This window comes from Podarcis pityusensis (genome assembly GCF_964106645.2).
Source record: "Podarcis pityusensis genome assembly, chromosome: 12".
In the NCBI taxonomy this organism is placed as follows: Eukaryota; Metazoa; Chordata; class Lepidosauria; order Squamata; family Lacertidae; genus Podarcis; species Podarcis pityusensis.
The window spans coordinates 35174974-35200128 of NC_138037.1; the positions used below are offsets into that span (position 1 = coordinate 35174974).

The 25155-nt window shown below is 41.6% G+C and overlaps 3 protein-coding genes and 1 long non-coding RNA gene across 12 annotated transcripts in view; 2 read left to right on the plus strand and 2 right to left on the minus strand.

Annotated features, from left to right (window-relative positions):
• IL6 (interleukin 6) overlaps positions 1-7576 on the plus strand; it is a 96393-nt gene extending 88817 nt beyond the window's left edge. For both annotated transcript variants that reach the window (XM_080975111.1, XM_080975112.1), the window contains 4 exons: positions 427-626; positions 3757-3867; positions 4383-4520; positions 5469-7576. In XM_080975111.1, the coding sequence (XP_080831237.1) occupies positions 483-626; positions 3757-3867; positions 4383-4520; positions 5469-5636 (561 nt within the window). In that variant the 5' untranslated portion in view covers positions 427-482 and the 3' untranslated portion in view covers positions 5637-7576. The remainder of the gene's footprint in view (positions 1-426; positions 627-3756; positions 3868-4382; positions 4521-5468) is intronic.
• Positions 7577-7727: 151 nt separating this feature from the next.
• LOC308459578 lies at positions 7728-7977 on the minus strand. Its single transcript, XR_013978178.1, has 2 exons — positions 7863-7977; positions 7728-7791 (listed from the first exon to the last, which is right to left on the minus strand). It is a non-coding gene; the product is annotated as an uncharacterized lncRNA (long non-coding RNA).
• Positions 7978-9745: 1768 nt separating this feature from the next.
• On the minus strand, positions 9746-15347 carry TOMM7 (translocase of outer mitochondrial membrane 7; the record flags this gene model as incomplete). Its single annotated transcript, XM_080975171.1, has 3 exons — positions 9746-9985; positions 13391-13439; positions 15149-15347. The coding sequence occupies 3 exons, from the start codon at positions 15345-15347 to the stop codon at positions 9970-9972; spliced, it is 264 nt and encodes an 87-aa protein (XP_080831297.1). The 3' UTR covers positions 9746-9969.
• A 172-nt stretch (positions 15348-15519) lies between these two features.
• The window catches only part of LOC308459517 (uncharacterized protein), a gene marked incomplete at its 5' end in the record, with an annotated part of 32576 nt that continues 22940 nt past the window's right edge, over positions 15520-25155 (plus strand). For 3 of the 8 annotated variants that reach the window (XR_013978047.1, XR_013978048.1, XR_013978049.1), the window contains 3 exons: positions 15520-15656; positions 19285-19341; positions 20470-20577. Coding sequence is in view for 2 of the 8 variants with exons in the window: in XM_080975115.1 (XP_080831241.1) it covers positions 15526-15656; positions 19285-19341; positions 20464-20577 (302 nt within the window). Of the gene's footprint in view, positions 15657-19284; positions 19342-20463; positions 20578-21015; positions 21578-25155 lie in introns of those variants that run through there. The other 5 variants (XR_013978050.1, XR_013978051.1, XM_080975114.1 and 2 more) reach the window with 5 other exon arrangements.

Consider the following 25155-nt stretch of genomic DNA (forward strand, 5'->3'; position numbering starts at 1 on the left):
TCTTCAGTTCCCTGTGACCTCACACCTTACTCCAGTATTTCCCAGCAGATGCCCCCAATGGTTCATTATACTACTTTTTTAAAAAAAGAAACCACCGCAAAAAAACGCGGTAGTTCTTAATCAACGTTGGATTTCCCCAAGTGCAGTCAGACCCATCCAATAAATAGGTTCAGAAATGCCCTACAACTCACTCAGCTCTACAGCCCCCAAAGCTACAAAGCTTCTCGAGGCAGCAAAGAGGGTCTAGCCTAAGAAGAGAAGGCCATGCAGGCTCCGCTGGGATGTGAGTTGGCAGCCGCCTTGGCGGGCTCCTCCCGTTCTGCAAGGGAGCGTCTCCAACTTGGCCGGGCAGCCTGGCGCGCAGCTGCAGCCGGCGGGAACCTCCTTGGTTCAGCTTGCCTAACTTCTTCCTTTTTCTCCCATCAGGCGTTTTTGGGGCTGCTGTCGCTCTCCTGCTGTTGCTGCTCCTGAGGGCAGAGGCTATGCCCGTCGGGGATTCCTCCGGGGAGTCCGAATTCAGCGACGACTCCTCGGCCAGGACGGTGCCACCCGAGCGCCTCCAGCTGCAGAAATGCGTGGACCTGGCGCGCTGGCTGCAGGGAAGAGCGGCCGGGTTGACTCGAGAGGTGAGAGCGAGCGCGCAGAGCGCCAGGGGAAACCAGCACGCTTGGGGCGGGGACTCGGGCATCTCTTTTCCTTCTCTTAGCTGGGGTGTTGCAACTTTTCAAGCTTAGTGCGGGAGCTCCTTCTGCTCCTAAGCCGGGGGAAGGGAGTGCATCTTTCCAATGGTTCATGGGCTGAGCGAGCCTCGAAACAACGCCTTGGGGCGTTTGCCATCCCAGGACGCCAGCTAGAGACAGATCTCTTTGCAGAAGGACAGTTGAGATAAGAAAAGCATTTATTGCAAACGAACAGCAGCAGTGAAGTGGATTCTAGCAGGCCAAAAAGCATGCGGGCACGTCCGACAGGTAGATCGTGATCTAGCAGTAGATCACTGGATGTCTGTGGCAGATCACCGGTAGATCAAGTGGCTCCCCCCGCAGAAGTTAAAAAAGCTCAGCATCTTTGCCCTGCACCCCTAAAAAACGGGCCTTTCCTCCCTAAAAAAAGCTCAACATCGCTTTCCTCCTCCCTAGAAAAGGTCAACAACTTTGATCTAAACCGCAAAAAAGGGGGGTAGATCACTGCCAGTTTTTATCTCTGTGAGTAGATCACAGTCTCTTGGAAGTTGGCTACCCCTATACAGGAACCCAGGAAAGGCAGGATACAGCTGTGCTTTTTATTATTATTATTATTTGGTAACTCCCAACAATGTAAGTGTCCAATAACAATTTTGTTTGAAGTGCCCCCAAGAATTTCTAAAGGATTTTAAAATTACATTTATATCCCACCTTTCCTCCAAGGGGCTAAAGGTGGGCTAAAGGGTTCTCAGACCATTTGAATGGCAATGTTCATCAACTATGGGAAGTGGCCCCCTCAAATTTTTGGGGGGAGGGGCAAAGGAACCTCAGCGTGGTGTAGTGGTTAAGAGTGGTAGACTCGTAATCTGGTGAACTGGGTTCGATTCCCTGCTCCTCCACATGCAGCTGCTGGGTGACCTTGGGCCAGTCACACTTCTCTGAAGTCTCTCAGCCCCACTCACCTCACAGAGTGTTTGTTGTGGGGGAGGAAGGGAAAGGAGAATGTTAGCCGCTTTGAGACTCCTTAAAGGGAGTGAAAGGCGGGATATCAAATCCAAATTCCTCCAACTATGGGAAGTGGCCCCCTCACTTTTTTGGGGGGGAGGGGCAAAGGAACCTCAGCCCTTAGGAGCTGGTTCCTATGCCCCATAATAACCCTGTGATGTAAGTTAGGCCTAGAAGTGACTAGAGATCTTCTGCTGGGCTTCAGAGCTGGGGATTTGTACCCTCATCCAACACTGTGAGGATACCGAAATGTAGAGCAGAAACCAGGAAAGGCCAGTATGCACACAGGAAGCATTTAATAGAACTATATTTATTTAAAACAGAGTGTGTACATAAAGTATGTCACAATGCAAAGGATGATAAAGCAACAGGCAAACCATGTGGGTAGGCGGTTCCCATGTCAGGAAGTTGCTCGTTCATTACCTGCTCGGGACCAGGGTTGTGCTTCCTTGAAGGAACGAATTTGTAGAGCTACTTTTGTCACTTGTGGCTAAGAGTGCCTTTTACCAGTTTCAGCTGACTGGCCAGTTATGGCCATTCCTGGGCAGGGAAAATCTCAGGAACTGACTACTGCACTGTACCCTATATGGGTCTGCCCTTGAGTTTGGTCCAGATGGTGCAGTTAGTATTGCTATCTCATCAGCCTATTACACCTTTCCTCCAACAATCTACTCTTTCAGTGTGATTATGACCCTTTCATTTACTCAAGCCTTTTCTGAATGAATTTTTAAAAATACCTTCTGGCATTCTACTGTTATTTCAACTGTTATTCTTTTGTGCATTCTTTATATTTTTGGTTTTCTGAACACCACTGAGACATTTTACTGTGTCATAAATCTGTGTAATTAAAAAAAAAAAAAAACACATGGCATGAGCGCCAATACAGTGGTACCTTGGGTTAAGTACTTAATTCGTTCCGGAGGTCCGTTCTTAACCTGAAACTGTTCTTAACCTGAAGCACCACTTTAGCTAATGGGGCTTCCTGCTGCCGCTGCGCAGATGGAGCATGATTCTGTTCTTATCCTGAAGCAAAGTTCTTAACCTGAAGCACTATTTCTGGGTTAGCGGAGTCTGTAACCTAAAGCGTAAGTAACCCGAGGTACCACTGTACTTTCAGAGCCTCCATACAGTAACCCTCTAAACCCTACATTCCTTGTATATATTACAAACTTAAGTTGCAGTCTTATGTGCTGCCATAGGTGCCGCCAGCTCCCTGGGTGCCCGAGCACCCACAAAATTCCCCATGAAGGGGCCAGGCACCCACAAATTTTGGTGCCAGGGCCATGCAAGCTGCATGGCACCCACGGCCCCGGGCACCCACAGTCATGGGGCCAAGCTAGCACTTTTGTGTGCCACTTACCTGGGAGTAACTTCTGAGGCGACATGGTTAGCTATGGGCTGATAGGCAGAGCTTGAGTGATGGCGAAGCACTGGGTTTTTCTAGGAGAATCATTCAGCATAATGTATCCTCTATTGGTCACTCTTTAGGAATACACATTTGCTTTAGTAGCAGTATGTGCTTTTCTATATATAAAAATATAGTGCTCAATACATTCCTGTTCTCTCTTTCCTTATTCACTTATTACTTAATACTAATATTCACCAAAGAAGTTAAGATTTATAGAAAAATGAATGATTTGAGATTTGAAGTCTCGTTTTTTCTTTTGCTTTCCGGGGTTGGGAAATTTGGTACCCTGGCTAAACATAGTGAAGAACCCAATATTTTGCAGGGAAGTTCAAAATGCAGGGGCACACCTAAGTCAGTTTTTATAGGAAATGTTTAAAAAGTGGGAGTTACAGTTGCAAATTGACATTCAGAATCCCTTTTTCTCAGTAGACATTACAATTCCGATTTGAAATTGACCTAGCATTGCGAATACTGCTGCATCTTCAGATTAGGGATAGCTGCAGGGGTCAGAAGACCACAGGAAAAGCAGTTTCGGACCACCTAATGAATGTCAGCAATGGAGAGAGGTTTACATCTTCCATGGGGTATATGGATGGTCTGGAATATAACATTAAAGTGGTCATGGGGGGAAAAGTCTGATTAAACCTTGTTGTGTTTTACTAGCTATGTAAGAAGGAGGCCGTCTGTCAAGGAAAGATGGAACTGGCCGTGAATAATCTCAACCTTCCAAAGATCACTCAAGAAGATAAATGCTATGACACTGGATTTGAAAAGGCAAGTTTATTAATACATTACCAGTGGGACCAACAACAAATTGCTGGTTGAATTCTGCTGTTCAGGATTCCTGCCACTCCATCCCATTCCCAATAGTCAAGGAGCATTCAATCTATGGTTACTGAACATGCTCAGACCTCATTGTGCTCTTTTTGGAGTTTCCCTATTTAGAACTAAGCATTTTTAATATGTTTGCAAATGCTGAGGTCTCCCTAAGCCTGCTGATGTTAACTACATAAGCAACAGTGCTTATAGTCTGGATTGATAAAGGTTGTGCATTTGTGTAGCATGAAAGCAAGAATTAAGGAGGAATGATTAATGTTTGGTGTATATAGTCAACCATATTATTTCCAAAGCTGTTCGTAATATTTTGTTCATCTCAGAGTATTTTGACTGCTTACCCCAATCATACAGTTTTATTGCACCATAAAATATTTGTTAAGGAATGTAATGAGTGTAATATTTCTGACTCATAAATTTCCGTTAACAATTTTTAATTTATTCTCCTGTTTTAGGAAACATGTCTGGGAAGACTTTCAAGTGGTCTTTATGCTTTCGGGACATTCTTTGAATATTTAGAAGAGGCTTCTGTTGAGACTGCAGAAACGTTTCGGCCAAGCACACAGCACCTGGCAAATACCTTGAGAGCAATGGTAAGTTCTATTACATTTAATCCTACATAAATGTTCTGGGAGATAAGGAGATGGAGTGAGAAGATTATGAAGTTCTGGAAGTCAACACACAATGCACTCTGGTTAAGGACACATAACACTATAGGCACTAAATGGAAACATTTTTTTCCCATTTGGTGTTTTACCAAACAAATACATAACTTAAAAAACCAGTTAGTTATGCTTATGACAGTTGTAACCATAAGCCTTATTAATAAGTAGGGGGGCTATGTATTAGGTTGATAGACAAAGGGGGGGAGACTTTTCAATTCCCCCCTCCATGTAGAATTAGGACCCATCTATGTGTAAAGTTCTATAGATGTATTTTAAAATACAATTTAAGTAGGCCCTTAACTTTTGAAACAGTGAGTTATTACCATTACCCAAAATAATTCCTATATAGGAAAAAGGGTTAGGGGTTATAATGCAGAACTTGCCCCTTTCAAAAGTTGGCTGTGTGAATGGTTTGGTTTAAGATGGAGAATACTGAGAGAGAAACTGTATCCAATAATATTTTGGGTTCTGGATGAGAAGAGTGTATGCATAACTGTTCCTTTAAGTGATTTGCATTATGCGCTTAAAAGCATTATAATTTATTTATTTAATAAAATTCATCTACTGCTTGATTATAGAAAACCTCCACAGTCACGGCTTACCCCCAAGAAACCTGGGAACTGTAGCTTGTTAAAGGTGCTAAGAGTGGTTAGGAGACCCCTGTTCTCCTTGGACAACTACAGTTCCCAGAGTAGATTCACAATCAATCCCTCTTCTTAGAGAACTCCTAGACATATAGCATTGCATGTTACAAAGGGTTCTGCAATCTGTAAATACTTCCAGCTAGCATCTTGCCTGAAGATGAGTAAAATCCATTTGTCTGATAAAAAAACAGCATCATAACCAGCAACTTTTATTATTTCCTCCCCTTAACAGATGAACAATCCTGAAACTGTGACCTTGCCGGATCCAGCCGCTCAGAAAATTCTTGCCACAAAGCTTCGAGAACAAAGAGGCTGGACTGTTACAGTTATCAAACACTTCATACTTCAAGATTTTACTTTATTTATGCAGAAAACTACAAGGGCTCTTCGTGTCTTATGAGAGGCCAGGAGTTCTAGTGCCTTTTAAAAATTGGGCACATCAGTTCTCAAAACATCTGCAGTTGAAGCAGAGGCTCATGTTGTTCTCCTTTTTGAGAACTCACTATGTTGTTTCTTTAATTGGGAATATACTATTTGCAGTTATTTATGATATTTAATATATTTATTAAATTTGTGTATGCATTTTTGCTCCCAAGACTCACAGCCAATTTTAACAGGGAGTCAGCACCACACCATTTCAGTATTCACTGAATATTTTACTTGAAAATTATGGATCGAGAATATACAGCTAAATTATACCATGATATTTTTTTTGAAAAGTACATTTAATATATTTTTTAGAAAACAAACAATTTATATGGGTTTACAGTAAAAGACAATATGTTTTATTGCTGCTTTAACTGATTTTAATATTTAATATTTTATACTGTACTGTTGTAACCCATCCTGGGGCCTTATGGAGAATAAACCAAATAAATTATTAAAAAACTACTTCATTGCACTGCATCTGTATTATGGGTTAATACCATGTTTATATCAAGTTTACTGCAAATGTCCATTACTTTTAGTAGATCAAAATGTTTTCAACATTTGTTCATTCCAAAAGTGAGCTAGAAAATGTTAAACATGAGATGTAATGTTACCAATGCGAGCTGTAACAAAAGGTTGCAGTACAGGGTGCTTCTGTTCTTCCAATATACTCTACTCCATTCTTCATGACATTTTACATTCTGGGGCCAGTGAACATACAGAATCTTCAGTGGGCTGTTTTTCGAGGGGATGGGCTCCATATATATATTAGTTCTATCTCTCTCTCTCTATATATAGAGAGAGAGAGAACTACAATAATGGTTAAAATTAATGCTGGAGACCAGATGCATTTCAAACTGCAAGGGCTCTTCATATTTTTATGTTTGCTTTTATTTGGGGAAGATTAAATTTGAATTGTGTGTGTGTGTGTCAAACTACATATATCACATTGCTCACACTCAGTTTTGTGCCTTTGATTTATATTCCACTTTTCGGCATTTTCACATCCTACGGCAGCTTACCTGTCATCAAATAACAACGGTGGGAAACTACATCAACAAAAGAAATAGTAACAAAAAGTAGCAATTTGTTTAAATTACCTTATGCTGCTTCTCCTTTGCATGTTTCAGTTTTCAGGCCACCCCTTCATGCTGCTGCTACTGAGATTTGAAACAGCACTCCCATTCAGGTACTGGTTAGAGAGTTAGAGCTCATTACGCTCCATTGTACAAATTGCTTCAATTCAGGGGTGGCTGCTTCCCCACATCCCTTTGGTAGTCTGCACAATGGCAGATGGAGGGTGGTAACAGGCTCTCAGAAGCTGAATGCAGGAACAATGGAAGGGAGCCTGGCTGATGTTTCCTTTTCTGATAGCCACAATAAAGGCATGATGGAAGACTGATTTTCTTTTCCCAAAGGGGGAAGATGATATTCTTAAAAGACAGCAGTGGGTTTTGTTTGGGTGGCTGCTGCATGTTGGAAAGAAGTGCCTGTATGCACTTGGATAATTGATATTTCTGTTACATAAGTAATAAGCCTACCTAAGAGACATTAGCAGTTATGAGTGAATTAATAATACTTAAGACTGAAGTTCTCTGTACACTTTTGGGAGTAAGTACCACTGAACCAAATAAGTCTTTCATCTTTGTCCTGCTTCCTCATTAGATCTCTTGATGTAGTACTTTTTCTAAATACTTAAATCCAAATGCATTATCATAGTAATCCTTGGGAAAGCCCTGATAGGCAATGCTGTATTACAATACCCAACCTATAGGTGGGCAGATGAAGCCAAGAAATAGCTACTTGTCCAAAGCCACTCAGCAAATCCACAGCTGAGTACTTGGACCAAATATTTCATAATTCATTCTCTTAACTGCACTACAAAGTTGACGCAGCTTCCTCTCGCCATCTTTCTGCTTTACTGGGCACTCTTCAGGCATAGCAAGAAGGAAATAAATAGTCTGACTCGCTCAGAACTGCCATCTGGCTACGTACACCAACTCTTAACTTCTGCATCCTGGACTTTTCTGGGAACTGAAAGAACATGTATCATGGAGTTAAATGTACTGACATATCAATCTTTATTGGATGTCAAGTATGAGTCCGGACGTAGTAAGGTCCCCAACCTTTTTAGGCCTGGGGTCACTTTTGGAAATTTAGGAAGCAGTCATGTGGGGCCTAAAGAAATATCCCAAACGGTTTATGCTTAGATCCTCTCACAAACAACTCGCAAATCACCTACATCCCTCCAAAAATAAAACAGAGAACAAAAAGACAGGAAACACCCCACCTCAAAAAGGCACTCCCACCACCCCCATCCCAAACTGAAACCAGGAGCAGAGGGCCTTGTTGAGTGCCAAGGGGTGTGTCTGAAGACACTATGCTGGGAACACTAGACCTAAGGGAATCTTGCCTGTTGGCAAGTCAGCAGCCAAAGGTCATCACCAAAGTGGTGGATAGGTACAGTGGTGCCCCGCAAGACGAATGCCTCGCAAGACGGAAAACCCGCTAGACGAAAGGGTTTTCCGTTTTTGAGTTGCTTCGCAGGACGAATTTCCCTATGGGCTTGCTTCGCAAGACGAAAATGTCTTGCGAGTCTTGAGATTTTTTTTCCCGCTTTCCCCCCCTTTATCTAAGCCGCTAAGCCTTTAATAGCCTTTTAGCAGCTAATCCGATAAGCCGATAAGCCTTTAATAGCCGCTAAACCGCTAATAGCGCTAATCCGTTAAGCCGCTAATAGGGTTGCTTCGCAAGACGAAAAAACCGCTAGACGAAGACTCTCGCGGAACGGATTAATTTCGTCTTGCGAGGCACCACTGTATAGGCATGTACATATTCAGACCTTATCAAAATCTTAGCAGATTCTGACAACTGGTTCCTCAGCTAGTTACCCCCTTTATTCTTTGGGGGAAGGCAGGGTGTGTTTTTTGAGCCCCATCTCTGTTCAACAAATTGTCAGTACACTGATTGGAGAGCAGTGCTCTGCATCCCCCATTAGGGCACTGGGCTTCACTCACATCAACACTGTATACTTCTTTTTCTGCCACTGCCAAGACTAACAGGGGTCTGATCAAATCTTCCTGACCTTCCAAGCTTTTGCTTAGCCACTGATGTAGACTGAAGGGCTGACCCAGTGAGCTTTTGAAATGTTGGGACACTGGTAAAGCAATTATTGATCTTCTTTCTCTGTGCGTGCAAAGGACAAACACACAGGAGTGCCCCCTATACTACATCAAACACATTCTAATGGAAAACTAAACAGTGGCTTATTGGTTGGTACATTCCTTACCACTTAGGAATGACTTCCTCACAAGTAGCCAGAACTCTTTTGGAAGTACGGTGTTTTCTCCAAGCCACAACTAACAAACAGATATATCACCACCCCACTCTTGCCAGGAAAGCTAGGTTTGTGAAAAAAATAAAAATAACAGTACATTCTATGTTTCTGTAGCTTCATAACTGCAGTCTCTGGCTCCCAGACATGCCTAAGGTTTGTCAAGATTAAACTGTCTGTACTATTTTTGTAGGTATGTGGAAAGGAGGGCACTATTGAAGATAATGCTTATTGATGCATATGCAGCATTTTTCCTCTGTAGTGTCACCAAAGATAACCCATGTACGAACAACCCAGTGTCTGATGACTACAAAGATGAGGTTGAAATAATAAGGCTATGTTTAGCCTGAACACAGTAAAACTGGAGAGATGTCACACTTAAGATGGAGCAAGCTTGTTTCTCCTGCTCCAGAGGATAGGACTCAACCCAATGCATTCAAATTACAAGAAATGAGATTCTGACTAAATACTAGGAAGAACTTTCTGACTGTAGGAGATGTTAAGACAGTGGAACAAAGTACCTTGGAAGATAGTAGACTCTCCCTCATGGGATTTTTTAAAACAGAAGTTGGATGGCCATCTGTCTGGGATTTTTTGGCTGTGATTCTTGCTCTGCAGGGGGGTTGAACTAGATGGCCCTTAGGGTCCCTTCCAACAATTCTATGAAATCCAGCAGTTGGATGTAAAGGGAAATGAGTCTTAACATGTGTCATGACCTGCAAAAATTAGATTTCCTCATTAAAGAATTTCAGACAAAATATTTATTCTAAAGGGAAAAAATGAAAGTGTAACACAAATAAATTAGACAGATGGAAATTCCATTATGTTGTAAGCATATTCCATGTTGTCAGGGAAGTCTGCTTGCCAGTGGCATAGCTCAGTGCTGTTTTTCCCAGCCTTTGGAATGTGTGCATCTCCATCTTTTTTTCCTGCTCAGCAGCCGGCTTCCAGAATGCTGTGGTTAACTCCTTCATCCCCATAGTAGGCTAAGAGAGGTGGAGGAAGAAAAAGGGGAAAAAACTAAGTTGATCACAAGTCTTATGATGCTGTTACCAGCAGAACAGCTCTTTCAAGAAATACTAAAAAGTACAACTTTGTCACTTACAGCACAGTTCTATACATGTCTAATGAGAAGCAAGTTCTGTTGATTTCATTGTTGTAATTATTATGTAATTGAGTACAGAGCTGCAGCTTTACACATTCAATAACGTATTCAACCGTGGAAGGTCAGCCAGTGCAGATGCAAGTAAGCCATATTAATTAACAGAACAGAGCAAATGTAGAATCATTAGAAGAGACTAAGGATACTTTATTCAGTTCCACTCTGATAATCACCTGCAGCTGAGGGATAGTCAGCCTAGGCTACCCAACAGTGACAGAGGTGGGGTTTAGGCTTGGATTAAGGTTTGAATTCAATCATCAATACATAACAGATACTGATGTGGCCATTAGGAACACCATCATATTTAAAGTGCTAAATGCACCCAACCATATAAGATGGAATTAACACTCATGTGACTGTAGAATACATTTGGGGGTATTTTATCTGCCTTCTAGTTTCGCTCTCTCTCTCTCTTTCTTTATTTCTTTCTTTCTTGCTTTCTTAGTATACTGTCACATTCTTTCAGTGCAATTCTGAGGTGGCTTAAAGAAATTGTAATATTATGACTGATCTTGAAAGTAACCTATATTGACACAGACAAGTAATATTAAGGCTTATCCATATTACACTGCTCTCCAAAAATGCTCACAATCCCAACCATTATTTTCAAGGGAACCTGGCAATCCATCAGCGACTCTAGAAATAAAATTCTAGATATTATTCTATCTATTATCACTCATACCAGGGTGAAATCAAAGATGAAACATGTAACATAATAAGCGACTGAAGTTATGATAGTCAGCTCAGTTGACTGGTTGGAAAGGCCAAATAATAGCTAGAAAGACAGTTTTTGCTTTTAAAAGTCAGCAAGATTATTTAGGTACTAAATAATATGGTTCAAGCCACAAACAAGAAATTGGTGACATCTTCTCAATGCTTCATCTCATTTACACTCATTTTAATCCCGAGCAAATTTATGATATTGTGTATTTAGGCTGCCATTTTACCTAGGAGTAAGTCCCATTAAGTCCCAGTTTTTGAGTAAACATAAGAGTTCACTGTCAGTGTCCACCCCAATTATGCTACTAAACTATCCCCCAAAATAGTAAACACTATGATCACATCCATTTTTTCTCTCTGTCCATCCATTGGTCTTCAAGATTCCAAGGACTGACAAAAATATAAAATAGTTAAAGGGGAGCACATTCTTCCCTTCCCTTCCCAACCCATTTCATTACTACTACAAAGACTTCTTAAATGTGTTGACCATTTCAAATATGTGTGACACATCTAAATGAATGAATGAATGAATGAATGATTTAATACCACATGTTGGTTCAGGCCACAGTAATGGAAACCCCATGTTTTAGTGCAGCAATTAATAGCACTTTGGTCCCAGTCACCAAAAACGGTGATCCCAAAGTGTCGGAAGAAGCTCTAAGGCACTTGAGTGGGGAATGCTGGAAACACACCAGTTGTGTGTATCTGTGCCTGGTGAATGTATGTGCTGTATGAGTGGGGCGGATATGCTGTATATGCAGTGAGTGTGGGGAGGGGTGTTCGTTCGCATGTGCACATTATGTAAGTGCAAGTGTGGTTAGTGTGCTGGATGCTTGGCGAGTACATGTGTATTGGGGGTGTCTGTATGTATGCTGCATACAATCCAACAAAGCCAATTTGGGCATCATGCACTTCACCTAACAGAACAAGTCTCATTTAATTGTATATCCTAAACATACTGGATAATATAATTCTGAAGAAGTGTGCTTGCACACGAAAGCTCATACCAAGAACTAACTTAGTTGGTCTTAAAGGTGCTACTGGAAGGATTTTTTTATTTTGGATAATACAAGAAAGTCTTGTATTAAGAAGAGGATGCATTTTATCTTTTAAATCTCATAAATGCAAAAACACAGGAAAATGACAAGACATAAAATTGAATAAATTGATCACCTGCAGATTTTTTAAACAGACAATGGGATTTTACATGACAGTTTAATTACAGGAGTCTAAACAGAAGTCAGACAGCAGAGTGTAGAATATTAAATGATAAAATGTTACATTAATGCCAATTCTCAGTAGCATCCATACAATAAAGTGTCACCATGCAGAAGCGCCATAAATGCAAGGAGAAATTAATGAAAAGCTTCAATGGTTTTTTCTATTACTTCCAGAATTATATAAGAAAGGAAAGTCCTTCTGCCAATCTGGTTTGTTTTGAATTTAAAAAACAAAACAAAAAAACCAGCAAATTTTAAACCACCTCTGAGATCACATAGGACACAGGTGGAGAACCTGTCACCTTTCAGATGTTGTTGGACTTTAACTCATATCAGCCCCAGGAATGGTGGGAGTCCACCAATACTTGGAAGGTAGATTCTGACTGGTCATATACAACTAAATCATTCTCAAAACAGACCAACTGAAATCAATTGACTTAAGTCCACTGATTTAAATTGACTTACTCTCAGTAGGAGTAACATTAGTAGTCATTCATAAACTTTATACTTATTCATGCCTCAGCAACAGCAAAAAAAAACAAAAAACAGTTTCTCCCACTAATCCACTCTGAAGCCTAACAGTCTGTTTGGAAAACAAACTGTTAGGCTTCAGAGTGGATTAGTTTTATTAGGCTTTATTAGGCTTTTTATTAGGCTTTATTAGTCTAGTTTTATTAGGCTCCTACTCTCCACCTCATTCCAACTCTTAACATGTAACCACTCATATTTTCCACGAGGCCTTATTAGTGCCATCAGGCAACAACAAAATGAAACAGAAGGCCTATGCCTTGTACATTGATCAAACAACAAACAACATACACTGCCTTTTTAAAAATTCAGTTTCAAGCAGGGTAAGCTGTCGGTGTTTAAATCATTCGATGGTTACCAGTTCTTGGTTTGTAATGTTACGGAAGCAAGCTCATTCCAAGAGAAAGAGGACTTGACACAATCAGGTCATATCTCTTGATGATATACTTAAGTCAGCAACCAAAAGATAGAACATTTCCTTCTTATGGTGTGTCCCTTAAATTAAAAAATGGTAGCACCAAATCCTGACCTACACCTTACATGAGAATATAGCAACAGTTAAAATATAATTTGTGTGATATTTCCGTAAGTGCACGTGTAAGAGATGTATAAATGGAATGGGATTTACTCTTAGGTAAGTGAGTGTAGGATTGTAGCATAAGTTTCAAACTTTCCCCTCCAAGTTAATCACAAAGCACATGTTCTATTTTCTCCTTTAGCAGGCATTATTTCTGCTGAGGTATTAACTAGTGAAAACATACCTCAGTACGGTTGGCTCAGGCATTCCAGGATCTGCACCTCTCTTAAATCCTAGTTACAAACAATGTATCTGTCAGTTTATATCATGAATATATTATTGCTTTTACATATAATAAATATTTCTAGAATTAATGCACACATGCCTAGCCACAGTAATGTAATAGATAGCATTGCACTTTGATACAGTCTCCTGCACTCCCCACCCCAACATGCCATAAAGTAGAAGTGCAAAGAAAGGGGTCCATTCTATTGCGTGCTCAGCAACACACATTGAAAACCCCACTCCTCTGCACCAGCAGGTGACTTGGGCTGCAAGCCTAACCCCATACTTACCTGAGTGTAAGCACCATTAAATGTATTAGGATTTAGATAGATTCCAAGTTAGAATTGCACTGATAATCTGCCTGGGAAGAAAGAATACTCTTCTAAAGAAAGAATACTCTTCTTAAAGTATCTCTGACATCTAAAACAGTCCTTATTTTGTGGCATGATGTATGTTGCCCACCAAATCCACCAGACAGAGAAAGACAGTCTCTGATCTTACTAATAAATAGGACTTTGCTGCATCGTTAATGGAATTCAGTAAGAAATGTCCTGCACAGCAGGCCCATGGATAACGGAATAATTTATTTCCCAGCAAATGAAAAAGAAGTTGTCAATGACACTTCATAGAACAGAATCATTGCTGAACTAATTGAGCTTGGACTGGGCAATTCTAAGAACATTCTAAAAATTGGCCTCTAGTTTTCAGAAATCTGCTGACTTCTAAGCAAACTCCTGATACCACAAAAGAAATAACACACCTGTGAGCAATTTTAACCATGTTTACCTTTGTGTCATGCTTAAACACATTTAGGAGTTCACATAATCGTGAAATACAGAATTCTGAAAACTGAAACTATTTATAAGCAACTTCAGTCTGTCTTGCAAACTGGGGTGGGGAGATTGTCGGTGATTATTCACCCATTCCTCCATTCAGCTCACTCAAGCAGAAAGCTAGCACACCAGAGACAAATGTAGCCCAGCTTACTGCTGGATATAATAATTTCTTCTTGCAAGGTGTTATAACTTTCAGCGCACAAGAGCATCCAACAGTTGTGTTGCCCACAGACAGTCTGAAGCAGTGTTTCCCAAACTCGGGTCTCCAGCTGTTTTTGGGACTACAACTCCCATCATCCCTAGCGGGCAAGACCAGTGAGGTCAGGGGTGATGGGAATTCTAGTCCGAAAACAGCTGGAGACCGAGTTTGGAAAACACTGAAGGTCACAGGAGATCCTTCTATCACCATATTCACACAAGCTCGCCTTCCAACGAGTACTAGGAAAGGAAAGAAAAAACAGGAGGGCTTTCACGATGCAGCCTGCTTGCCTTTTCTCTAGGTTAAATCCGAAACTACCAGCGCTAAAGTGAGCTGTGAAGCGGAGAATTTGGGTTCAGGGAACGGAAGCGGGTAAGTGCAAGGAGCCGCTTCTGCCCCACAGGGCGCTCTCCCCGCTAATCACGAGGAGCTGAGGGGAATCGGCCACGTGACTCGCCCCACAGCGCGAGTTCCGCTCGGTTGCGTCACTATCGCCGCCGCGTTCCAAGAAGACGCGCCACGCGCGCTCGAACCAGCCGTTGACGGGAAGACCGTTAACGGACCGTTAACGGTTCGGGAAGCTGCCCCGCCCCCGCCGCCTCCCTCAAGTCAGAGTATACCGAGTCTTCCGTGACCAAGCTGCCCGCGGCAACCTACTTGCTGTCCCCAGCTCAGAACTGACCTAGATAGAGTACTACCGGGATGAAGCCCCACCGAATGGCAAACTGCCCGCCCTTGAACAAGTGCTGCAGGCGCTGCTTGGACTCTTTGCTCAGCTTCGGCATGGCGGCGGCCGCGTCGTCGTGTCGGAGGCAGCGAAGGGCGAGAGGCGAGGGTGGTAAAGAAAGGCCTGCCTTTTGCTTCCTGGCGCTACGGCGCATGCGCGTGGAGGGGAGGCCTACTCGGCGAGGAGATGTTGTAGGGCGGCGGCGCCGCCTCAGGCCGGCTGGGAAAGGCGGGAAAGGCAGCCGCTGCTGAGGAAACCTAGAGCCGAGCTTGCCGCGTAGGGCGAAGCGAAAAAGAAATGTGTTGAAATCGGCTCCGCTTCATGACTGGCGGATGAGGACGCGCCAATATTGGATGGAAATTCCTACATTCAGGAGTCGGTTTTTCCCCCACCTTTTCCGTCGCAGTGGGTCCATTTCGTTTCTCTTCCCGGCTAATAGTAGTGCCTGCCTATCTCCGCCGGAGTAAGTCGTGGCAAATATCCCCCCTCCACCCCGTATCTGAGCATTACACACACGCACCTCGCTACACGCTTGTTCTTCACACATGATCTAAAACGGAGTTTCCCCCCTCTTTAACATCACAGAATTGTTTTTTAAGGGCCAGCTCGTTACGTTTTCTCGTGGAAAAGTTGTTAGCACGTGGCAGTGGCGTAGCGTGGGTTGTCAGCACCCGGGGCAAGGCAAGTAATTTGCGCCCCCTAACCCGTGGATTTTAGCAGGGGGCAGAGAGCTGCGAGTGCGAGCACGCCCCCCCCCATGTTGCGCCCGGTGCAGCCGGCCCCCCTGCACCCCCACGCTACGCCACTGGCACGTGGACCGACCCTCATGGTAGGCCATCTACACTTGAGGTTAAGAGGGAGAAGGCAGGGGATGTGAGTTCCGCAGGCTCCCTGGCAGACGTCGAGTGGAAATTCAGTTTTGCTTCCAAAGCCCGCATGGAAGTCAACAGCATTTCCTTTTGCATGTAAATTCTGTGTTCTACCACTTGCCTAACCTAAGGTTACCAGATTTTCCCCGGGACAGTCCCCGGATTTACAAATCAGTCCCCTGACAAAATCCATCTATTTAGTAGGAAGTTGAAAAGTGACCCTGGATTCATTGAAAAAAATCTGGTAACCTTAGCCTAACCCTGTTTGTCTGGATTTAGCACTCTTGACAGGTGCTGCCTTCGAAAGTGGATGTTCTGCCATGTATTTTTCTGCTGCTGCTTAAAACATTTCCTGGCTATTGGCCTTCACCAAATGGTGTAGTAGCCAATTAACGTTTGGATGGAGAAATATTTTCATTCACATATCTTGAACCTTCAACCGAGAAATTACTTTTTTTTAAAAAAAAAACCTTGAAAAAATAATTTTCTCTACACTATCCACAGTTTTTTAAACCTTTGTTATGTCCTGCTTTTGTCATCTCTCCCCCCATCCCCACCCCCTGGCTGATGTTCAAGTAAAGCAACCCTTGTAGATCTGCCCTATGAGTTTTGATTAAATTTGCATATGGGGAAATGATTGAATAAGAAAAAAGCATGCTTCCTTTGTTGGATGGATCATGAAATCAGTATTGTAGAGTTGGAAGGGATTCTGAGGGTCATCCACTCCAACCCCCAGCAATGCAGGAATCACAACTAGATCATGTATGCAATAGACATCCAAACTCTGCTTGAAAACCTCCAAGGGAGGAGAGTCCATCACCTCTCATGGGAGTCAGTTCCACTGTTCCTGTCAGAAAGTTCATCCTGATGTTTAGTCAGACACTTTTCTTGTTAACTTGAACCCATTGGTTTGGGTCCTAGGCTCTGGAGCTGGAGAAAACAAGCTCGCTCCATGCAACAGTGTTTAAGATATTTGAAGATGGCTATCCTATCTCCTCTCGGTCTCTTCTTTTCAAGCTAAACATACCCAATTCATTCAACCATTCCTCATAAGACATCTATCCAGCATCTTGTTCCCAGATGCCAAAGGGTATCCCTACAAGCAGAATACGAGTACTTCAGCAGTCTCCCCACTTGGTGTGTTTAATAACTCATATTCAGAGACACATTGCCTCTAACCATGGAGGTAGTATAAAACCACTATGGCTAGTAGCCATGAGTTTATCTACATGAATTTGTCCATTTTCCATGAATCTGCAGTGAATTCAGATGCCATTAGTGTATAGATTTGGCCAGTACGTGTCATTTTGCTCTTACCTGCATTGAACCTGATTTGCCATTTTATCATCTGTTCACCCAGTTTGTAGAGACTTTTCTGGAGCATTTCAGATGCAGTAGGGAGATTGCCTGTCTTGGGTTTCTTCTTAGCCTACCCTTCACTGAAAGAGTATGAGCTGTTGCCTATCTTTTGGGGCCATACTTAACAAACTGGAGAAACTCTTTTGGGCATCACACAAACACTGCAACCAAGCACTAAAACCGGTACTGATAACTCCAGTAGAATTTGGGTTTTCAGCAAGTGAGGCACCAGGGAAAGCATGTGTGCCCACAGGTGCCACATCAGCATTTCCGGATACACATCTCGATTAGAACAGTTACATTTTATCAGTTTTGCTTTGGCATGAATGTAAACCAAATTGAAGTGCAGTTGAATCTAAGTTATGAAATATATAAATGAGCTAACCTGCCCATTTCAGAAATTTGATTACTATTTTAAATTCTGCTCCTCTACATACACTGATACAGAATTTTGGACGCAGTCCTTGCACTGCCTTCCCAAAGCTGGGTAAATGAGGTGCTAGGCTAGGCTATGGGCAGGAGGCATAAGGGCTCTTGCCAGGGTCCTAGAGTCCCTCCTTCTTCCTAAGGCGTATTGAGCACTTTTCCAGCTTTGTGAAGGAGGTTAGAGAGCTCTTAAGACCCTGCCAGAGCCTTGCACCTCCTTTCAAAAGCCTGGCACCTTGATTAGCTTAACTGGCTGCTGGGGGGGGGGTGACCCATGGGTTCCATGTCAAAATACTATTGCAGCCCACTTGGTATGAAGCTAGAGGCTTGTGTGCCTCACTGTTTAGAACCCAGCTTGGGAGAGTGACTTGTTGACCCACAATCTACCCTATTTTGTCAATTGGACATTTTAGGTTTGGGAGGCTGAATAAACCCAGAACAGTTGTGTCCAGACTAACAAATATTTGCAGCATAAAGAGCATCCACAAACCAAGCAGAGCCCATCCACTAGCTAGCTGGTTTTTTGTCTTTCATACCTTCTGCACGGTTGAATTCCAAAGCTGGGGTAATTTGGAAACTTCTCAAACAGTCTCCAATGTGACAGTAGAAGCATTAGAAAAATGTGTGATCCTCTAAGAAGCAGCAAATTGCAAAATGCTTAGAAATTGCCGTGCTAGGAGGATAACATTTAGCTGAGAGAGAAAGCTATTATTTACAGCACTGTAGTCTTGGTGTGCACAGCTTCTTATACTTCTTCAAATTCTAGCACAAGGAGTTTGCAGTATAAATTGCTGAGTTACTAATTTGGAGTGGGAGGAAAGGAGGAAAAGAAAGGGGGGGGAATGTGATGTCTTAACTTAGCTGCTTTCTTGACAAGGTATATGTAGAAATGTCAAATTACCAGGGCTCTTTTTCAGGAGGAACTCAGTTCTGGCACCTTTTGGGTGGGTTCTGGCACGTCTCAGGAGGGTGCCATTACCATTTAAGAGAACAAGGGAAGTGTTCATGGTGAGTTCTGGCAACTCTATTTCCAGAAAAATAGCATTGCAAGTTACTAACTACATACAGTTGTAGCAGCTCATGTTGGTGGCAGTTGCTTAGTTCTTAGTGTAACATTTGATGTTGGCCCAAATTTTTGACTGCTTACAACTTTTATTCGAGTCAGTGCTGTACAAGTTGTGCTACAGAGGCTGTTTAAAATAAGGTCTAAGAAATAAAATTTAAAAATAGCAAGGATTTTCAGGAAGCTGATAATAATTTATTAAAATGGTAATTGAAGCTAAGACATAAATACGAATTCAACTCTAAAAAAAAGATGAATTTAATCACTGGAGTTTCAAAGAATGAGGATTGTATGTGAAGATTATCTTGCATGAAGGTGGACCAACAAAATACCTTTTCAAATGTTAATCCTAGATTTCCTTTTTCTTTTTGTAGATTCTGTAATAAAAGATGCAGACTTACAACATTGCCATGTCTTTACTTCCATCTAAGGTATATTGCAATGTTCTTGCCTAGTATGATGTATTTCATTTTCAGCTTATGTCATTGTGAATAGAATATCTGGCCAAAGATGAAAACCCTGAACTGATTGTGGATACTTCTGTACAGTGTTAAACACAGATCTGATGGCTCAAAGGATTTTCTGAGGCCAGATAGACAGATAAAGTATGTTTAAATGTACCTTTGCAGTTATTTTAATTCTGTTTACTAGATTTATAGACACTTGTCTTTCTAGAAAACCTAGGTAAGTACATCTAGGTAAACTATTAGTAACCTAGGGGCAATATCATAGTTTCATAAAGTACAAAGCAGAGGTAACTAATGAGGTACCTAATGTGGTGACCTGCTGATGTTGTTGGACTACAGCTCTTAACAACCAGGAACCATACCGGCTTCCCCTGCTGTGAAAGGTTTATCATGTGTCACTTCCTCTTTCTTTCAAAAAGCAAAACCTACAGAATATATTTAAGCTAAAAGGAAACAAATATCTCCTAATACCAAGTTTTGCTATTGCTTTTATATTCCTGGGTTCTTTTGGAAGGAAGGGTGAGATACAAATTTAATAAAATAAATAAATTTCTGTCACACAACTCCTTTGGGCTAACGTTATTCCATAGTGACCTGGCTGGTTCTATGTGCCAATGTGCATCTTTGCAGAAACTGCTTCTCAAGATAATACAATTTTATGTTCCCTGTGCCCAAAGACACAAAGCCTTCTAAGACGCTAAGCCTTCAAATCATTTCAAACATGATTTGAAAAGACACACCTTCCTTAGCAGTTTGGCTAGCTACTTTATTCTACTTTATTCTGTTTCTGGAAATAATTTCCCTCTCCCTGTCTTCAATGGAGTTTGCTTGTGCTACCTCTGGACCGTCTTCTGTACTACCAGCAAACCTCTGCCCTTTCTGAACTAAGGAAAGGGGCAATAGTTAACATAAAAAAGGTAATAAAAGCAGAGCATAAATTTGGAGTGTGAGACTAGAGGATGGTCAGTATTTCATAGCAAAAGGAATACAGTTGCAACATGAAAAATGATCAAGCAGGAAATTTTGTTTTGCTAAGTTAAGTTGCTAATAATTTGAGGAAACTTACAAAAATATTTTATTCTGGAGTTTTAGAAAGACGGAGGAGATAGTCAAAAGGATATCAAAGAGAAGTTCTTCAGAGTTCGGTTACCAACAGTGCAATTCTACGCAGTCTAATCGTTTAATGGGACTTCCTACCAGGTAAGAGGGTATAGGATTGCAGCCTAAAGAGGGTTAGACATTTATGGAAATGTGGAAAAGAATTGTGGAATGTAGGATAAACTAGAAGTAGTTTTTCAAAGGTGTATCAGCAGTTGTAATTTACATAATTTGAAGCGTTTTTAAGATCAAAGGAGTTTGCTGGGAAAGAGTTTCAGGAATAAGATTTAAGGCAGCACAATATAGCAAGAGGAGCTAGGGGAAGATGGTATTTTAAAGAAATGTTTGAAGTGCTATTTTTTAAAAGTTCTGATTTTTAAATAAAATATTGAATAATAAATTTATATTAAATACATAAATATTTAAATAAATTCAGAAGACAAAAATGCATAAACATTTACTAAACTCTGTATGTTCTTAACCAGAGGAAATGGTAGAATATTGCCGTTTTAAAAGGGTAGTTTTATCTTTCACCACTAGATGGCAGTGTTTAACAGAAAAGACTTTAACTTCTGCCACAGTCTGCCGATTTCTTGAAAAAGATCACTTGAGTGAAGCCAAGGATGATGACGGGTATTTAAAATTCTGCAATTCACAGTTTCTCCTCTAAAGGACATCAGAAAACTTCATCAAAATTTGTTTGTCAATCAATCAATCAATCAATCAATCTTTATTACGGTCCAGAGACCCAACAAGAATTTGTTTGTCTAAGTTTGTCACTTTCAATGTACAGAATGCGGACAACCTCTCTTGAGACATTATGGCCCTTAATTCATTTTTAATTCTTTTGAATCTTGAAAAACTACTCTCTCCCGAGCTGTTAGTGACCATAAAGCTAAGAAATAGCCACAAAATTGCTTCCACATTAGGAATAGCTTCTGGGTATGCTTCCATCAACAGTTCAACACCTTGCTGAATTTCTTGTTTGGATGCTATCAGGATAGCAAGAATGGAAAATAATTGTGGAATATCACTGTACACAGTACTTTTTTAAACTGGCTTCAAGTGCATCCAGTATAGGAATAAATGATTTTATCCTAAACTTATCTCTTAAAGAAAGTGCATCTAAGGCATCAGGTGCACTTCTGTCATTTCTTTGTCATTCCCTCACTCTTTGTCTCCTTGTTTTGTGGTTAACATTTGGCAAGGTTGCTTTTGCTTTGTTTCTCAAGCTCATCAAAATCTCCAATTTTCCTTTTAAAAATCCAGAAGTGAACTGTACAAACTTGCACAATAACTCAATAATAGGACTGATTTCTGAATGGCTTTGCTGACCTTGTGAAAATGACTTGGCACAGGGATTTATATCTCTAAGATTTTGCAGACTTTGGCTGTGAACTAGGGCCCCACAAAAAAATTCCAAGTTGGGCCCTCGAGTTTAAAATTGGGCCCCACTGGCTGGCCCTAAGTCTCATAGTTGCTGGGCCCGAGTTGCCCTGCCCTTGCATGAAGTCTTGGGTTTGCAATTTGGGGAGAGGGGAGGCTGCCCGCTGGGGGGTGGGCGGGCTGGGGAGGCCCCCTGGATTTAGAGGCCCTAGGCTTCAGCCTACTTAGCCTATACATAAATCTGGCACTTTCTAGCCCACTCAGGGTAAACTCAGTCACCTTACTATGCAATCATTACCGTATGGAAAATACAACTTGTCCTCCCTTAGAATTTAGACACAATAATACAGCTTTTCCCCAGCTGGCATAATAGTTTTCCATTTCTAATTGTCTTTTCATTGCGAATTTTACAGCATTTTCTGTAATTTTATTATAGACATAATCTCTGCCCTGAGCCCGTAGGGTGAAGGATGGACTATGAAAAAATAAACATCAAAGCTTTTGAGTGTGCATACTTAGCAAACAAAATTAGCAAAACAATTGCAATCATATTACTCAAAGTCTTAAGCATACAGAAATCTGGCAAAATGACTGTTGTACCTTCTGTGCTTCCGCATATATAAATGCTTTTTCAGCAGGTTTCAAGCCAGTGAAGCAACTTCCCATTTATTAGTGACCTCTAGTCGCTTTTTACTAGTAATTTCATATATTAGCTTGTGTTGGTCCAGGAGCCAGAAAGTTCTGTGTGAGTTGTAAGCACTTATTTTCTTGGACAGGACAGTGAGCAGAGGGGGAAGAATGACTATTAACCAGTATTTCCAATAACAGCCATTTGTGTAATATTCCAGGAGCAGCTTCACAGGGGTGCAAGTGCCTGTAGTGTGAGAGGAGATTGGAAAAATGCCCATTGTAAGCTTGGAACTCCACATCCTGGCCATGGAGTGAAGCATGATATTTATTCCATGATTTCAAAAATGAATGGCACTACAACATTTGGTATCAGATACAAATTTCATCAGGCACATTAGCGTTGAGCAGAAAGTTGACAAAGGTTGGAATTAGACAGCAACCTCATGCTGACTTTTCCTGTTTTTTACCCATAAGGCCAATGGGAGTTGTAGTGTTAACAACATCTGGAGGGCCACAGGCTCCCCACCTCTGCCATAAAGTTTACCCATGTTGTTTCTCCACCTTGTACCTGATCTACATGGTTCACCACTGGTGGCTGATTGTTGGTAGTTGTGACGGGGACAAGCAACATATGTAAGTAACTACATATGTAGTCAATATGCCCATGGATGGAATATGCTTCTGCACAGTGAACATTGAGACTTTCAATTAAGAGTACTTCCCTCCACCCACCTTATCAGGGTGACCTCCACTATGTTACTTTATATAGCCCCTGTTATCAATAGTTCAAATAGAACATTTAGCATTCTTAAGATATAAGAACATAAGAAAAGCCCTGCTGCACTGGCCCAAAAGGCCCATCTAATCCAGCATCCTCTTCTCACTGGCCAACTAAATGCCTATGGGAAGTCTGCAAGCAGGACCTGGGTTCAACACTGCACTCCTCATTTGTGATTCACCAAGGCATACTGTCTCTGGCATCTGGCAGTAGAGACAGAACATCATCCATAAAAGCTTGTGCCATAATAAAAGTGCTAGTCTTTTAAAATGCCAGAAGACTATTGTAACAGAAATAAAATACATCACACCATAGTGGGGAGGACAGTGACCAGATATGCTGTACAAGTACAAACTGTTGAAGGACAATCTTGCCCTCCCTACGTGTGGTTCTTTAGCTTTAAGTTGAATTTGATCTAGTTGAGATTCCTGTGTTGCAGGGAGTTGGACTAGATGACCCTCAGGGTCCCTTCCTGTTCTGAACCACAGGGCCAAAGGAGAACCTGTGTGAGTGGATGCAGGGATATCAAAGGAGTGATAAATTCTAGTGTTGTATTAAAAGAAAGGTGTAAACGTACAGCAAATCAGCCAACCAGGTCTCCCAGGCTTTACAGGCACGGGACAGGAACTGCAGCAAATAGATGGCTTGTCGCCAGCTAAGCAAACATTCATACATTCTTTATACACAAAAGTCACTTTGCCCAGGACTTCATATCACTTCATGGGGGCATAGGTGGCAAATAAAGATAGTTCCCCTTTCTGGGCTCAGAGCCCAGCACTCCAGTCCCACAGATAACATCAAAACAGTCCAATTAGCTTAAAGCAAGTGAATATAAACATATATGAGGTCATTGTTACAACAACTGCCAATTAATTGTGGGGTTATCTTGACTACCATGATGGTGTTGCAGAGCTTCTGGAACAGTTCACCTTTGGTTCAACACAATTCCAACTCTACAATTCTAAACCTTTGGTTCAACACAATTCCAACTCTACAATTCTATGATTCTATGAAATGGAGGATTCCTTCACAATGTATAATTCATATATTACTGAAAGAAGAACACATATTAAGTGGCTCCAGAAAGAAAACAGTAACTTAGGACATTTTAGGGATGGATCTTGGAAAGGAACAAGTGAAGGAAAACAATGTAAGAAGAAAGTGCCTTTGTGCAACAACGAACTGCTTTTCTTTTACCATTCACTAAACAGAACTGTCCTCAATTCTGGGATAAGCATTAAGAGCTTCCAGGGCAGAGGATGAAGGGCGCCTCTGCCAATTCTAGAACAGTTTCTAAACAGTATTGTGAACAAACTGAAGCTTTATTAAGCCTTGCTGCTGGAGGACCAGCTGAATGCATCACAGAATTCTAAAGCAATAGATTGTCTGCAGTCCAATTAAACAGTTTGGTGAGTTACCTTTCAGAACAATATTCTTCATAACATTTACTCTACTTGCCCTATGGGCTAAGGGGAGGGCATGTCAGGAACATTTCAATGCTTGTTGTACACACACCCCAACCATCCTATATAGAACAGCACTGACAGCACGAGCTTTTAACATTTTTTCCTTGAAAAGACATTGTGTTGGACCATACTTCAATTCCAATCACTGGGGTTGGTTAGTCATGACAAGTCCTATTGTTTTTAATTTAAACTCTGTGCAACTAACAGTCTGGAGCAACCTGTTGCTTTATCTGACATTTAGGAAAGCCACTTCAAAACATCCCCATCTGTCCACCTTTGAAATCAAGAAAGGTGTGGTGGCCTGGGACTCGGGCTCAGACTCAGAGCCGGAGGAGTCTCAATCCGCACCGGATCCTCTGCCTCAGGCGGCATCTGAACTGAGTCTGGGGCCTGATTCTGAAGAGCGCCAGTCTGCACAGG